At 44.5% G+C, this 16,874-nt stretch overlaps 1 protein-coding gene across 7 annotated transcripts in view; it reads left to right on the top strand.

Annotated features, from left to right (window-relative positions):
• LOC139546313 (diacylglycerol kinase eta-like) overlaps positions 1–16,874 on the top strand; it is a 127,130-nt gene that overhangs the window by 15,888 nt on the left and 94,368 nt on the right. For 4 of the 7 annotated variants that reach the window (XM_071354549.1, XM_071354548.1, XM_071354547.1 and 1 more), the window contains 2 exons: positions 11,775–11,885; positions 14,309–14,458. In XM_071354549.1, coding sequence (XP_071210650.1) covers positions 11,775–11,885; positions 14,309–14,458 — 261 coding nt within the window. The remainder of the gene's footprint in view (positions 1–11,774; positions 11,886–14,308; positions 14,459–16,874) is intronic. The other 3 variants (XM_071354553.1, XM_071354552.1, XM_071354551.1) reach the window with 1 other exon arrangement.

Here is a 16,874-nt window from a genome sequence, read left to right as displayed (position 1 = left end):
TACTTCGAACTTGAGAAGTCTCATAATCAGGCACAAGGGACTTTAGCAGCAGTCTTGCTCTCCTTCACCATCTCCACTCTGGCCTCTTTTCTTAGTAGAAGAAGCTGTAGAAGCTGATCTGACAACTTCTTTTGGCAGTGTTAATATTTCTGGTAAAGTCTTTTTGGGACTTTTAGTCCTTGTACTTGCTGCTGGTAGTTTTACACTCTTGTTCCCAGTACTGGTAGTTTTACACTCTTGTTCCCAGTACTGGTAGTTTTACACTCTTGTTCCCAGTACTGGTAGTTTTACACTCTTGCTCCCAGTACTGGTCGTTTTACACTCTTGTTCCCAGTACTGGTCATTTTACACTCTTGTTCCCAGTACTGGTAGTTTTACACTCTTGTTCCCAGTACTGGTCATTTTACACTCTTGTTCCCAGTACTGGTCGTTTTACACTCTTGTTCCCAGTACTGGTAGTTTTACACTCTTGTTCCCAGTACTGATAGTTTTACACTCTTGTTCCCAGTACTGGTAGTTTTACACTCTTGTTCCCAGTACTGGTCGTTTTACACTCTTGTTCCCAGTACTGGTCATTTTACACTCTTGTTCCCAGTACTGGTCGTTTTACACTCTTGTTCCCAGTACTGATAGTTTTACACTCTTGTTCCCAGTACTGATAGTTTTACACTCTTGTTCCCAGTACTGGTAGTTTTACACTCTTGTTCCCAGTACTGGTAGTTTTACACTCTTGTTCCCAGTACTGATAGTTTTACACTCTTGTTCCCAGTACTGGTAGTTTTACAGTCTTGTTCCCAGTACTGGTAGTTTTACACTCTTGTTCCCAGTACTGGTAGTTTTACACTCTTGCTCCCAGTACTGGTAGTTTTACACTCTTGCTCCCAGTACTGGTAGTTTTACACTCTTGTTCCCAGTACTGGTAGTTTTACACTCTTGTTCCCAGTACTGGTCATTTTACACTCTTGTTCCCAGTACTGGTCGTTTTACACTCTTGTTCCCAGTACTGGTAGTTTTACACTCTTGTTCCCAGTACTAATAGTTTTACACTCTTGTTCCCAGTACTGGTAGTTTTACACTCTTGCTCCCAGTACTGGTAGTTTTACACTCTTGTTCCCAGTACTGATAGTTTTACACTCTTGTTCCCAGTACTGGTCGTTTTACACTCTTGCTCCCAGTACTGGTCGTTTTACACTCTTGCTCCCAGTACTGGTCGTTTTACACTCTTGCTCCGAGTACTGGTGGTTTTACACTCTTGCTCCCAGTACTGGTAGTTTTACACTCTTGTTCCCAGTACTGATAGTTTTACACTCTTGTTCCCAGTACTGGTAGTTTTACACTCTTGTTCCCAGTACTGGTAGTTTTACACTCTTGTTCCCAGTACTGATAGTTTTACACTCTTGTTCCCAGTACTGATAGTTTTACACTCTTGTTCCCAGTACTGGTAGTTTTACACTCTTGTTCCCAGTACTGGTAGTTTTACACTCTTGTTCCCAGTACTGGTAGTTTTACACTCTTGTTCCCAGTACTGGTAGTTTTACACTCTTGCTCCCAGTACTGGTCATTTTACACTCTTGTTCCCAGTACTGGTAGTTTTACACTCTTGTTCCCAGTACTGGTCATTTTACACTCTTGTTCCCAGTACTGGTCGTTTTACACTCTTGTTCCCAGTACTGGTAGTTTTACACTCTTGTTCCCAGTACTGATAGTTTTACACTCTTGTTCCCAGTACTGGTAGTTTTACACTCTTGTTCCCAGTACTGGTCGTTTTACACTCTTGTTCCCAGTACTGGTCATTTTACACTCTTGTTCCCAGTACTGGTCGTTTTACACTCTTGTTCCCAGTACTGATAGTTTTACACTCTTGTTCCCAGTACTGATAGTTTTACACTCTTGTTCCCAGTACTGGTAGTTTTACACTCTTGTTCCCAGTACTGGTAGTTTTACACTCTTGTTCCCAGTACTGATAGTTTTACACTCTTGTTCCCAGTACTGGTAGTTTTACAGTCTTGTTCCCAGTACTGGTAGTTTTACACTCTTGTTCCCAGTACTGGTAGTTTTACACTCTTGCTCCCAGTACTGGTAGTTTTACACTCTTGCTCCCAGTACTGGTAGTTTTACACTCTTGTTCCCAGTACTGGTAGTTTTACACTCTTGTTCCCAGTACTGGTAGTTTTACACTCTTGTTCCCAGTACTAATAGTTTTACACTCTTGTTCCCAGTACTGGTAGTTTTACACTCTTGCTCCCAGTACTGGTAGTTTTACACTCTTGTTCCCAGTACTGATAGTTTTACACTCTTGTTCCCAGTACTGGTCGTTTTACACTCTTGCTCCCAGTACTGGTGGTTTTACACTCTTGCTCCCAGTACTGGTCGTTTTACACTCTTGCTCCCAGTACTGGTGGTTTTACACTCTTGCTCCCAGTACTGGTAGTTTTACACTCTTGCTCCCACCCTCTCTCTCAGTTATGCGGCCCTCATGATGTCTCTTAGTCAACCCTGTGTTCCGAAATCTCTGATTGGATTAGCCGTGCAGCCTGCTCATTGGACAGTGAACTCATCTGTGTAGAGCAGCTTTGACCTTTAGATGAGTGACAGGAGCGCCTTATGAGTGGAGAAACACTCCTGCCGTGTGTGTGTATATGTGTGTGTCTGTGTATATGTGTGTGTTGTAAATCCAGCTGAAGCCAACCTACCTACCCCAGTCCCATTGTCAAAAGATGTGTCGAGCGTAGACCCAGCTACCTACCTCCCCTACGGAGTCTATAACGAGGCTATGACTTCATAAGCCATGCGTGTCCCTCGCTATTTAAATCCTTACGCACTGGTTCTTTGATAGTCGTCACAGGCGAGCAGCGTTTGCCTTATAGGGTAGTCCGTAATGCGGTATTTCACCTTAATCCAGTTGAGGTATTTAGGCTTTAAACGCTGCTACGTAAAAGGAGGAATTAACATTTGAAGCATGTAAACAGTCAAGCCAAGTGGCCAGTGTTTGGCTTGAGGCCTCTCTGCATAGGGCAGATGTAGAAGCTGCCCTTAACCATATATCTAGGATCTGATTCACCTAACCCAGCCCTAACTTTAACCATAAAGGTGATTTATCTGGCAGCCAGTTTCATTTTCAATACCATCTCTGTTGTTTTAGCTATATTTGCATTAGGTTTAACTTTGCTCAACTCTGGTCAGACCGCCAATGTTCGCAGAGTGCCCTGGTGTATTCCAATTGTCATTCTTGAGTAAAATAAAAAATACCTTTAATAGAAAATGACTCAAGTAAAAGTGAAAGTCACCTAGTAAAATACTACTTGAGTAAAAAGTCTAAAACTATATGGTTTTAAATATATTTAAATATCAAAGTAAATGTAATAGTTAAAATATACGTAATTATCAAAAGTAAAAGTAGAACTATAAATTATTTCACATTCCTTAATTAAGTAAACCCGACGGCACAATTATTATTATTTATTTATTTTTACAGATAGCCAAAGGCACACTCCAACACTCCAACACTCGGACATCATTTACAAACAAAGCATTTGTGTTTAGTGAGTCCGCCAGATCAGAGGCAGTAGAGATAACCAGGGATGTTTTCTTGATAAGTGTGCAAATTGGACCATTTTCCTGTCCTTCTAAGCATTTGAAATGTAACATACTTTTGGGTGTCAGGGAAAATGTACTGAATAAAAAGTACATTATTTTCTTTAGGAATGTATTTTTATATATTTTTTTGCCTCTATTTAACTAGGCAAGTCAGTTAAGAACAATTTCTTACTTACAATGACGGTCTACCCCAGCCAAACCCTAGCCCTGACTCCCAATCACGGCCAGTTGTGATACAGCCTGGAATCAAACCAGGGTCTGTAGTGACGCCTCTAGCACTGAGATGCAGTGTCTTAGACCACTGCGCCACTCGGGAGCCCCCAAAATGTAGTGGAGTAAAAGTAAAAGTTTTCAAAATATAAATAGTAAAGTTAAGTACCCAAAAAACTACTTAAGTAGTACTTTAAAGTTTTTATACTTAAGTACTTTTCACCACTGGTGTATTCCCCTTCCATTGAAAATGAGTGATTTCTTGTTATTTGCTGAAAGTGGTATGCTTTACAAAATATACACTAAGCGGCAGCGAGCACATGTTTTATTAGGCGTATCCAGGCTGTTAGTTAGTGAGACAGTGAGTTATCCGTATCCAGGCTGTGTTAGTTAGTGAGACAGTGAGTTATCCGTATCCAGGCTGTGTTAGTTAGTGAGACAGTGAGTTATCCGTATCCAGGCTGTGCTAGTTAGTGAGACAGTGAGTTATCCGTATCCAGGCTGTGTTAGTTAGTGAGAAAGTGAGTTATCCGTATCCAGGCTGTGTTAGTTAGTGAGACAGTGAGTTATCCGTATCCAGGCTGTGTTAGTTAGTGAGACAGTGAGTTATCCGTATCCAGGCTGTGCTAGTTAGTGAGACAGTGAGTTATCCGTATCCAGGCTGTTAGTTAGTGAGACAGTGAGTTATCCGTATCCAGGCTGTGTTAGTTAGTGAGACAGTGAGTTATCCGTATCCAGGCTGTGTTAGTTAGTGAGACAGTGAGTTATCCGTATCCAGGCTGTTAGTTAGTGAGACAGTGAGTTATCCGTATCCAGGCTGTGTTAGTTAGTGAGACAGTGAGTTATCCGTATCCAGGCTGTTAGTTAGTGAGACAGTGAGTTATCCGTATCCAGGCTGTGTTAGTTAGTGAGACAGTGAGTTATCCGTATCCAGGCTGTGTTAGTTAGTGAGACAGTGAGTTATCCGTATCCAGGCTGTGTTAGTTAGTGAGACAGTGAGTTATCCGTATCCAGGCTGTGTTAGTTAGTGAGACAGTGAGTTATCCGTATCCAGGCTGTTAGTTAGTGAGACAGTGAGTTATCCGTATCCAGGCTGTGTTAGTTAGTGAGACAGTGAGTTATCCGTATCCAGGCTGTTAGTTAGTGAGACAGTGAGTTATCCGTATCCAGGCTGTGTTAGTTAGTGAGACAGTGAGTTATCCGTATCCAGGCTGTGTTAGTTAGTGAGACAGTGAGTTATCCGTATCCAGGCTGTGTTAGTTAGTGAGACAGTGAGTTATCCGTATCCAGGCTGTGTTAGTTAGTGAGACAGTGAGTTATCCGTATCCAGGCTGTTAGTTAGTGAGACAGTGAGTTATCCGTATCCAGGCTGTTAGTTAGTGAGACAGTGAGTTATCCGTATCCAGGCTGTGTTAGTTAGTGAGACAGTGAGTTATCCGTATCCAGGCTGTGTTAGTTAGTGAGACAGTGAGTTATCCGTATCCAGGCTGTTAGTTAGTGAGACAGTGAGTTATCCGTATCCAGGCTGTTAGTTAGTGAGACAGTGAGTTATCCGTATCCAGGCTGTGTTAGTTAGTGAGACAGTGAGTTATCCGTATCCAGGCTGTTAGTTAGTGAGACAGTGAGTTATCCGTATCCAGGCTGTGTTAGTTAGTGAGACAGTGAGTTATCCGTATCCAGGCTGTTAGTTAGTGAGACAGTGAGTTATCCGTATCCAGGCTGTTAGTTAGTGAGACAGTGAGTTATCCGTATCCAGGCTGTGTTAGTTAGTGAGACAGTGAGTTATCCGTATCCAGGCTGTGTTAGTTAGTGAGACAGTGAGTTATCCGTATCCAGGCTGTGTTAGTTAGTGAGACAGTGAGTTATCCGTATCCAGGCTGTTAGTTAGTGAGACAGTGAGTTATCCGTATCCAGGCTGTTAGTTAGTGAGACAGTGAGTTATCCGTATCCAGGCTGTTAGTTAGTGAGACAGTGAGTTATCCGTATCCAGGCTGTGTTAGTTAGTGAGACAGTGAGTTATCCGTATCCAGGCTGTGTTAGTTAGTGAGACAGTGAGTTATCCGTATCCAGGCTGTGTTAGTTAGTGAGACAGTGAGTTATCCGTATCCAGGCTGTGTTAGTTAGTGAGACAGTGAGTTATCCGTATCCAGGCTGTTAGTTAGTGAGACAGTGAGTTATCCGTATCCAGGCTGTTAGTTAGTGAGACAGTGAGTTATCCGTATCCAGGCTGTGTTAGTTAGTGAGACAGTGAGTTATCCGTATCCAGGCTGTGTTAGTTAGTGAGACAGTGAGTTATCCGTATCCAGGCTGTTAGTTAGTGAGACAGTGAGTTATCCGTATCCAGGCTGTGTTAGTTAGTGAGACAGTGAGTTATCCGTATCCAGGCTGTGTTAGTTAGTGAGACAGTGAGTTATCCGTATCCAGGCTGTGTTAGTTAGTGAGACAGTGAGTTATCCGTATCCAGGCTGTTAGTTAGTGAGACAGTGAGTTATCCGTATCCAGGCTGTGTTAGTTAGTGAGACAGTGAGTTATCCGTATCCAGGCTGTGTTAGTTAGTGAGACAGTGAGTTATCCGTATCCAGGCTGTGTTAGTTAGTGAGACAGTGAGTTATCCGTATCCAGGCTGTGTTAGTTAGTGAGACAGTGAGTTATCCGTATCCAGGCTGTGTTAGTTAGTGAGACAGTGAGTTATCCGTATCCAGGCTGTGTTAGTTAGTGAGACAGTGAGTTATCCGTATCCAGGCTGTTAGTTAGTGAGACAGTGAGTTATCCGTATCCAGGCTGTGTTAGTTAGTGAGACAGTGAGTTATCCGTATCCAGGCTGTTAGTTAGTGAGACAGTGAGTTATCCGTATCCAGGCTGTGTTAGTTAGTGAGACAGTGAGTTATCCGTATCCAGGCTGTGTTAGTTAGTGAGACAGTGAGTTATCCGTATCCAGGCTGTTAGTTAGTGAGACAGTGAGTTATCCGTATCCAGGCTGTTAGTTAGTGAGACAGTGAGTTATCCGTATCCAGGCTGTGTTAGTTAGTGAGACAGTGAGTTATCCGTATCCAGGCTGTGTTAGTTAGTGAGACAGTGAGTTATCCGTATCCAGGCTGTGTTAGTTAGTGAGACAGTGAGTTATCCGTATCCAGGCTGTTAGTTAGTGAGACAGTGAGTTATCCGTATCCAGGCTGTGTTAGTTAGTGAGACAGTGAGTTATCCGTATCCAGGCTGTTAGTTAGTGAGACAGTGAGTTATCCGTATCCAGGCTGTTAGTTAGTGAGACAGTGAGTTATCCGTATCCAGGCTGTGTTAGTTAGTGAGACAGTGAGTTATCCGTATCCAGGCTGTGTTAGTTAGCGAGACAGTGAGTTATCCGTATCCAGGCTGTTAGTTAGTGAGACAGTGAGTTATCCGTATCCAGGCTGTGTTAGTTAGTGAGACAGTGAGTTATCCGTATCCAGGCTGTGTTAGTTAGTGAGACAGTGAGTTATCCGTATCCAGGCTGTGTTAGTTAGTGAGACAGTGAGTTATCCGTATCCAGGCTGTGTTAGTTAGTGAGACAGTGAGTTATCCGTATCCAGGCTGTGTTAGTTAGCGAGACAGTGAGTTATCCGTATCCAGGCTGTTAGTTAGTGAGACAGTGAGTTATCCGTATCCAGGCTGTGTTAGTTAGTGAGACAGTGAGTTATCCGTATCCAGGCTGTGTTAGTTAGTGAGACAGTGAGTTATCCGTATCCAGGCTGTTAGTTAGTGAGACAGTGAGTTATCCGTATCCAGGCTGTTAGTTAGTGAGACAGTGAGTTATCCGTATCCAGGCTGTGTTAGTTAGTGAGACAGTGAGTTATCCGTATCCAGGCTGTGTTAGTTAGTGAGACAGTGAGTTATCCGTATCCAGGCTGTTAGTTAGTGAGACAGTGAGTTATCCGTATCCAGGCTGTGTTAGTTAGTGAGACAGTGAGTTATCCGTATCCAGGCTGTGTTAGTTAGTGAGACAGTGAGTTATCCGTATCCAGGCTGTGTTAGTTAGTGAGACAGTGAGTTATCCGTATCCAGGCTGTGTTAGTTAGTGAGACAGTGAGTTATCCGTATCCAGGCTGTGTTAGTTAGTGAGACAGTGAGTTATCCGTATCCAGGCTGTTAGTTAGTGAGACAGTGAGTTATCCGTATCCAGGCTGTGTTAGTTAGTGAGACAGTGAGTTATCCGTATCCAGGCTGTTAGTTAGTGAGACAGTGAGTTATCCGTATCCAGGCTGTGTTAGTTAGCGAGACAGTGAGTTATCCGTATCCAGGCTGTTAGTTAGTGAGACAGTGAGTTATCCGTATCCAGGCTGTGTTAGTTAGTGAGACAGTGAGTTATCCGTATCCAGGCTGTGTTAGTTAGTGAGACAGTGAGTTATCCGTATCCAGGCTGTTAGTTAGTGAGACAGTGAGTTATCCGTATCCAGGCTGTGTTAGTTAGCGAGACAGTGAGTTATCCGTATCCAGGCTGTGTTAGTTAGTGAGACAGTGAGTTATCCGTATCCAGGCTGTTAGTTAGTGAGACAGTGAGCTATCCGTATCCAGGCTGTTAGTTAGTGAGACAGTGAGTTATCCGTATCCAGGCTGTTAGTTAGTGAGACAGTGAGTTATCCGTATCCAGGCTGTGTTAGTTAGTGAGACAGTGAGTTATCCGTATCCAGGCTGTGTTAGTTAGTGAGACAGTGTGGCGGATGGGTTTAAGTTGACACAGCTGGTTGACAGCCAGAATGTCAGCTACAAGCCTATGTCTCTGTTTGTAGTTCTCCCCTCAGAGAACACGTTTCCTCTTCTAAAAATAGCCCTCCCTGTGTGTGTCCCCCTCCCCTGTGTGCCCCCAGAGTGCTGGTCTTCACCCAGCGTTTCCGTGTGTGTGTGTGTGTTCTGTGTGTGTGTGTGTGTGTGTGTGTGTGTGTGTGTGTGTGTGTGTGTGTGTGTGTGTGTGTGTGTGTGTGTGTGTGTGTGTGTGTGTGTGTGTGTGTGTGTGTGTGTGTGTGTGTGTGTTTATTTTCGGAAAGAGAGAGCAGATTCTGTCCCAGAGACAGGATAACCTGTGGGAAACACATACACACGTGTCAGAGGAAGGCCCTAAAAATTGTCAAAGACTCCAGCCACCCTATTCATAAACTGTTCTCTCTGCTACCGCGCGGCAAGCGGTTCCCGGAGCGCAAAGTCTATGTCCAAAAGGCTCTTTAACAGCTTCTGGACCCCAACCCATAAGACTGCTGAACAGCTAATCAAATGGCTACCCAGACTATTTGCATTGACCCCCTTTTTTACGCTGCTGCAACTCGCTGTTTATTATCTATGCATAGTCAATTTACCCTTACCTACATGTACATATGACCTCAATTACCTCAACTAACCCGTACCCCCCGCACATTGACTCAGAACCGGTACCCCTAGGATATAGCCTCCTTATTGTTATTTTATGATGTTACTTTTTAAAACTTTAATTTATTGAGTAAACATTTTCTTGACTCTTCTATTTCTTCAAACCTGGTTGTTGGTTAAGGGCTTGCAAGTAGATCTACACCAAGTAGGTGTAGGTAAGTAGGTCTACACCAAGTAGGTCTACACCAAGTAGGTCTACACCAAGTAGTTCTACACCAAGTAGGTCTACACCAAGTAGGGCTACACCAAGTAGGTCTACACCAAGTAGGTCTACACCAAGTAGGTCTACACCAAGTAGGTCTACACCAAGTAGGTGTAGGGAAGTAGGTCTACACCAAGTAGGTCTACACCAAGTAGGTGTAGGGAAGTAGGTCTACACCAAGTAGGTGTAGGGAAGTAGGTCTACACCAAGTAGGTGTAGGGAAGTAGGTCTACACCAAGTAGGTCTACACCAAGTAGGTGTAGGGAAGTAGGTCTACACCAAGTAGGTCTACACCAAGTAGGTGTAGGGAAGTAGGTCTACACCAAGTAGGTGTAGGGAAGTAGGTCTACACCAAGTAGGTCTACACCAAGTAGGTGTAGGGAAGTAGGTCTACACCAAGTAGGTGTAGGGAAGTAGGTCTACACCAAGTAGGTGGTTAAAGGTTAAAGTAGGTTAAAGTACACAAGGGAAAATAAATAAGCATAAATATGGGTTGTATTTACAATGGTGTTTGTTCTTCACTCGTTGCCCTTTTCTTGTGGCAACAGGTCACACATCTTGCTGCTGTGATGGCACACTGTGGAATTTCACCCAGTAGATATGGGAGTTTATCAAAATTGGATTTGTTTTCGAATTCTTTGTGGATCTGTGTAATCTGAGGGAAATATGTCTCTCTAATATGGTCATACATTGGGCAGGAGGTTAGGAAGTGCAGCTCAGTGTCCACCTCATTTTGTGGGCAGTGAGCACATAGGCTGTCTTCTCTTGAGAGCCATGTCTGCCTACGGCGGCCTTTCTCAATAGCAAGGCTATGCTCACTGAGTCTGTACATAGTCAAAGCTTTCCTTAAGTTTGGGTCAGTCACAGTGGTCATGTATTCTGTCACTGTGTACTCTCTGTTTAGGGCCAAATAGCATTCTAGTTTGCTCTGTTTTTTTGTTAATTCTTTCCAATGTGTCAAGTAATTATCTTTTTGTTTTCTCATGATTTGGTTGGGTCTAATTGTGCTGTTGTCCTGGGGCTCTGTGGGGTGTGTTTGTGAACAGAGCCCTAGGACCAGCTTGCTTAGGGGACTCTTCTCCAGGTTCATCTCTCTGTAGGTGATGGCTTTGTTATGGAAGGTTTGGGAATCGCTTCCTTTTAGGTGGTTGTATAATTTAACGGCTCTTTTCTGGATTTTGATAATTAGTGGGTATCGGCCTAATTCTGCTCTGCATGCATTATTTGGTGTTCTACGTTGTACACGGAGGATATTTTTGCAATTTGGTGTTTGTCCCATTTTGTGAAGTCTTGGTTGGTGAGCGGACCTCTCTCTCTCTACCTCCATACCTTTCTCGCTCCTGCTCTCTCTCTCTCTCTCTCTCTCTCTCTCTCTCTCTCTCTCTCTCTCTCTCTCTCTCTCTCTCTCTCTCTCTCTCTCTCTCTCTCTCTCTCTCTCTCTCTCTCTCTCTCTCTCTCTCTCTCCCTGCATCTCTTTCTACCTCCCTTTCTCTCTCTCTCTCTGTCTCTCTGTCTCTCTGTCTCTCTCTCTCTCTCTATCTCTCTCTCTCTCTATGTCTCTCAGGCCTGAGTGTGAGTGATGTGTGTTTATACTGGGTCAGAGAAGCAAGGGATCTGTAATGGTCTTTCTTTTCTTCGCTGTTGTTTCACCAGTCCTTCTCCTCCCATGCCTGAAATTGGCACAGACACACACACACACACACACACACACACACACACACACACACACACACACACACACACACACACACACACACACACACACACACACACACACACACACACACACACACACACACACACACACACACACACACACACACACACACACACACACACACACACACACACACACACACCCTTATCTCAGCAGAGTTTCCTGTAGATAAACACAGAGGTGTGATCAGTGACTACAGGCTTGGGCACTGTGTGTGTGTGTGTGTGTGTGTGTGTGTGTGTGTGTGTGTGTGTGTGTGTGTGTGTGTGTGTGTGTGTGTGTGTGTGTGTGTGTGTGTGTGTGTGTGTGTGTGCGTGCGTGCGTGCGTGCGTGCGTGCGTGCGTGCGTGCGTGCGTGCGTGTGTGTACCTGGAGGGTACAACATGCATATGCTGTGCTCCATGGGTGTGAGTGTGTGGCTCCGCGGGTGTGTGTGTGTGGCAGTGTGTTTTAGGTTTTGTGATATTTCTTAATAATTGTATGAACTCATGGATTGACATGGGGGTTGTGGTCAGTTCACTTCTCTATTCAGACAATAAAAAAAAGTGAAATGAGGTCAAATTTACCAACAATGTTCTTCTACCCCCCCCCCCCCACCCCCTACCCACCACCCCCTACCCACCACCCCCTACCCCAACCCACTCTCTCTTTCTAGACCAGCGTGAAAGAGGGATTGTTGCTGAAACAGACAAGTTCATTCCAGAGGTGGAAAAAACGCTATTTCAAACTGAGAGGACGAACACTCTACTATGCCAAAGATGCCAAGGTAAGGTACACACACACACACATGTACACACACACACACACATGTACACACACACACACACACACACACACACACACACACACACACACACACACACACACACACACACACACACACACACACACACACACACCCACACACACACACACACACACACACACATGTACACACACATGCACGCACACATGCACACACACACACACACACATGTACAGGAAAGTATTCAGACCCCTTCCCTTTTTCCACAAGTTGTTGCGTTACAGCCTTATTCTAAAATATATTACATCTACACACAATAACACAATGACAAAGTGAAAACAGGTTTATAGAAATGTTTGCAAATGTATTGATTATAAAAAACAGAAATACCTTATTTACGAAAGAATTCAGACCCTTTGCTTAGAGACTCCAATTTGAGCTAATTTGCATCCTGTTTCCATTGATCATCCTTGAGATGTTTCTAAAACTTAATTGGAGTTCAGCTGTGGTAAATTCAATTGATTGGACATGATTTGAAAGGAACACACCTGTCTATATAAGGTCCCACAGTTCACTGTTCATGTCAGAGCAAAAACCAAGCCATGAGGTCAAAGGAATTGTCCGTAGAGCTCTGAGACAGGATTGTGTCGAGGCACAGATCTGGGGATGTGTACCACAGCAGCATTGAAGGTCCCCAAGAACACAGTGGCCTCCATTATTCTTAAATGGAAGAAGTTTGGAACTACCAAGACTCTTCCTAGAGCTGGCCACCCAGCCAAACTGAGCAATTGGGGGAGAAGGGCCTTGGTCAGGGAGGTGACCAATAACCTGATGGTTCCTCTGACAGAGCTCCAGAGGTTCTCTGTGGAGATGGGAGAACCTTTCAGAAGGACAACCATCTCTGCAGCACTCCACCAATCAGGCCTTTATGGTAGAGTGGTCAGATGGAAATCACTCCTCAGTTAAAGGCACATGACAGCCTGCTTGGAGTTACCAAAAGGCATCTGAAGGACTGAGACCAAGAGAAACAAGATTCTCTGGTCTGATGAAACCAATATTGAACTCTTTGACCTGAATGCCAAGCGACATGTCTGGAGGAAACCTGGCACCAACCCTACGGTGAAGCATTGTGGTGGCAGCATCATACTGTGGGGATGTTTTTCAGCAGCAGGGACTGGGAGACTAATCAGGATCAAAGGAAAGATGAATGGAGCAAAGTTCGTAGAGATCATTGATGAAAACCTGCTCCAGAGCGCTCAGGACCTCAGACTGGGGTGAATGTTCACCTTCCAACAGGACAACGACCCTAAGCACACAGCCAAGACAAAGCAGGAATGGCTTCTGGACAAGTCTTTGAATGTCCTTGATTGGCCCAGCCAGATCCAGGACTTGAACCCGATCTAACATCTCTGGAGAGACCTGGAAATAGCTGTGCAGCGACTCTCCCCATCCGACTTGACAGAGCTTGAGAGGATCTGCAGAGAAGAATGGGAGAAACTCCCCAAATACAGGTGTGCCAAGCTTGTAGCGTCATACCCAAGAAGACTTGAGGCTGTAATCACTGCCAAAGGTGCTTCAACAAAGTACTGAGTAAAGGGTCTGAGTACTTACATGTATGTAGATATAATATTTCAGTTTGAAAAATGTTATGCAATTGCAAACATTTCTCAAAGCCTGTTTTTGCTTTGTCGTTATGGGTTATTGTGTGTAGATTGATGAGAAAAATATATATTTAATCCATTTGAGAATAAGGCTGTAACGTAACAAAATGTGGAAAAAGTCAAGGGGTCTGAATTCTTTCCAAATGCACTGTACGTAGTAAGAAAAACAATACTCTCACTGACTCCCATAGTAGCCCATTATAGAGGTCCAGCAACAGCACATGGCAGATAGACAGGCTATATTCTGTACCACAGCCTTTAGTAGTTGAACCAGGTGTGTTAATGAAGGGTAGGGACAAAAGCCTGCAACACACGCTCTAGCTCTCCAGGACCAGTATTGAAGACTGCCCTTACCACTAATTATATATTCAGAACCCCTATCCCTAAAACTTCTAGGCCTTTGTCCTTTGACCCTTAACCCTGACCTGTCTCTCCTGCATCCCTTTACCCCTAACTTATATAACCTCTAGCATTCTTCCCTCCAGAATCCCTAACGCCTCTCCTACCCTACCCTATCCTGTCCTAATCGCTAACCCTCATAACTGTTTCAACTTACCTCTGACCCTGAACCCCATAATTCTTAACCTTCTTACCTAAATAACCCCAGACCCAAACCCCATCCTTTGGCTCATTGGCAGGAGTCCTGAAACTTAACCCTTTACCTCTAATCCTAGCTTCCAGTCTTTTCTAATCAACTTCTCCTGCGCTAACCTATGCTGTGGCAGTCTGGTATTCCCTTTACCCCTATCTCCTAACCTCTAACCCTAACCCCCGACCTCCCAGACTGGCAGTGCCCAGGCCCGGTGGCAGGAGCGGGCGCTGCGTGGCGTGTCCAGGAGTCGTGTATGTTGGAGGGTCCTGTCCGTGTGCTGGGCAGGGCCTCGCAGCACTCCACCGGCTAGCGGATCCGAGGAAGGTCTGATGTCGATACGGGTCAGCTGCAGCACCAAGACTGGACCAACTTAGTACCATTCCATCCTCGCCCACCCCATCCCTTGACTTTGATTTAAGGCTCAAAAATCAGATTTAAGGCTCTAGAATCTGACTTAAGGCTTTAGACGCCGACTTAAGGCTTTAGACTCTGACTTAAGACTCTAGATGCTGACTTCAGGCTCTAGAATCTGACTTTAGGCTCTAGAATCTGACTTAAGCCTCTAGACTCTGACTTTAGGCTCTAGAGTCTGATTTAAGGCTCTAGACTCTGATTTAAGGCCCTAGACTCTGACTTTAGGCTCTCGAGTCTGATTTAAGGCTCTAGACTCTGATTTAAGGCTCTAGACTCTGATTTAAGGCTCTAGACTCTGACTTTAGGCTCTAGACTCTGATTTAATGCTCTAGACTCTGACTTTAGGCTCTAGACTCTGATTTAAGGCTCTAGACCAGGGTTCCCCAACTGGCGGGCATTTGGCATGTAGGTGGTTTTATTTGGCCCCCCAAGTATACATATTTTTATTGTTGGACAAAAAAGATTTTAAAAACACCAGCAATTCAGCTCCAAGTGATTGATTTTAATTTTGGAAATCTGTTCCAAAGTATTCCCACGCATAATAAAGAGATGTGATTGTACACAAATATAAGCAAGGTTTGAAATTATTATGTTTTAGTCCAATATTATTTCTGTTTGGGCTTCTTGCGATCCATTTGCAGTCTTCAAATTATTTGTAATTATGTCCTGGACCCCAACAATCCACTCAAGAAAGAATTAGCCCGTGGCTGAATCTTGCTGATGATCCCTGCTCTAGACTCTGATCTGGTGTAAGGCTCTATTCTGATTTAAGTCTGTATGGCTGTAAATCCAGTTCTCGAGGGCTACAGTCCTTTTGACATTTCTTCCCACCTATTCTATTGGGTCAGTGAATATGTCTGACTAGATGAAGCATCAACGTAACATTTCCTCCCAGGAGTACCTTAGGGAAACCAGCTGGCCCACAGTGGACCAGAGTTTTACCACTTGCCCCAGAACTAAATGTGTGCTGTTGGGCGTACTCGAGGATTGGAATTGGGAAACACTGACCTGGACTCTGTTCCAATACGTCCGAAATCCAAACTTGCTTCCTCCTTTCCTTGAAGAAATTGGATTGGTTCAAAGGGTTTCCCTTATCCAATCACATACAGATTAATGACTAGTTCAGGAAAAGGACGATAGAAGGTTTGATAAGTGTTTGAACAGAGTCCTGATCTACACCGTCTCTGTAATGGACGTCCAATACATCCTGCTGTGTGTTAGTTGATAAGAATGGTGTGTGTGCGTGTGCCGGCGTGTGTGTGCGTGTGTCATTGCTAAGACCTCACAAACAGACTCACACACACACATGTGATGCCAGCCATGTCATGACAGCCAAGAGTGCTGGAATAAGTGGAAATGTTTATGATGGCATTCCACACACACACTCTCTGGTGTCCCCACCCTGCTGTTAAACCAGCCCAGGAGAGCAGGTCATAAATGGCGCATTTCTCTGACAGCTGCAGTTGTTAAGGACACACACACACACACAGTAGGGGCATTCCTCTACCAGCTACAGCTGCAGTGTAGTTGGCCTCCGGGCCTTTAAGAGCAAGGACGCAGGCAGTAGTGATGTCGTCATCAGGCAGGTTGTGTTTAGATATCATGTTGATCCTATTAGCAGGTCCTGGCTCGTCTGCTCTCTACTGACTGACTGACTGACTGCTCTCTACTGACTGACTGACTGACTGACTGCTCTCTACTGACTGACTGACTGACTGACTGACTGCTCTCTACTGACTGACTGACTGACTGACTGACTGACTGCTCTCTACTGACTGAATGACTGACTGCTCTCTACTGACTGAATGACTGACTGACTGCTCTCTACTGACTGACTGACTGACTGCTCTCTACTGACTGACTGACTGACTGACTGACTGCTCTCTACTGACTGACTGACTGACTGACTGACTGACTGACTGACTGACTGACTGACTGACTGACTGACTGACTGACTGACTGACTGACTGACTGACTGACTGACTGACTGACTGCTCTCTACTGACTGACTGACAGATCTGATCTGACTCGATCTGATCTGATCTGCTCTCTACTGACTGACAGATCTGATCTGACTCGCTCTCTACTGATTGACAGATCTGATCTGCTCTCTACTGACTGATCTGATCTGATCTGATCTGATCTGATCTGACTGCTCTCTATTGACTGATCTGATCTGATCTGATCTGATCTGATCTGATCTGATCTGATCTGATCTGATCTGATCTGATCTGATCTGCTCTCTACTGACTGACTGACTGACTGACTGACTGACTGATCTGCTCTCTACTGACTGACTGACAGACTGACTGATCTGATCTGTTCTCTACTGACTGACTGACT

The sequence above is a fragment of the Salvelinus alpinus genome, chromosome 20 (genome assembly GCF_045679555.1).
Source record: "Salvelinus alpinus chromosome 20, SLU_Salpinus.1, whole genome shotgun sequence".
Classification (NCBI taxonomy): domain Eukaryota; kingdom Metazoa; phylum Chordata; class Actinopteri; order Salmoniformes; family Salmonidae; genus Salvelinus; species Salvelinus alpinus.
The sequence above is the reverse complement of the archived record's forward strand: the minus strand, read 5'-3'. Positions and strand labels throughout refer to the sequence as shown.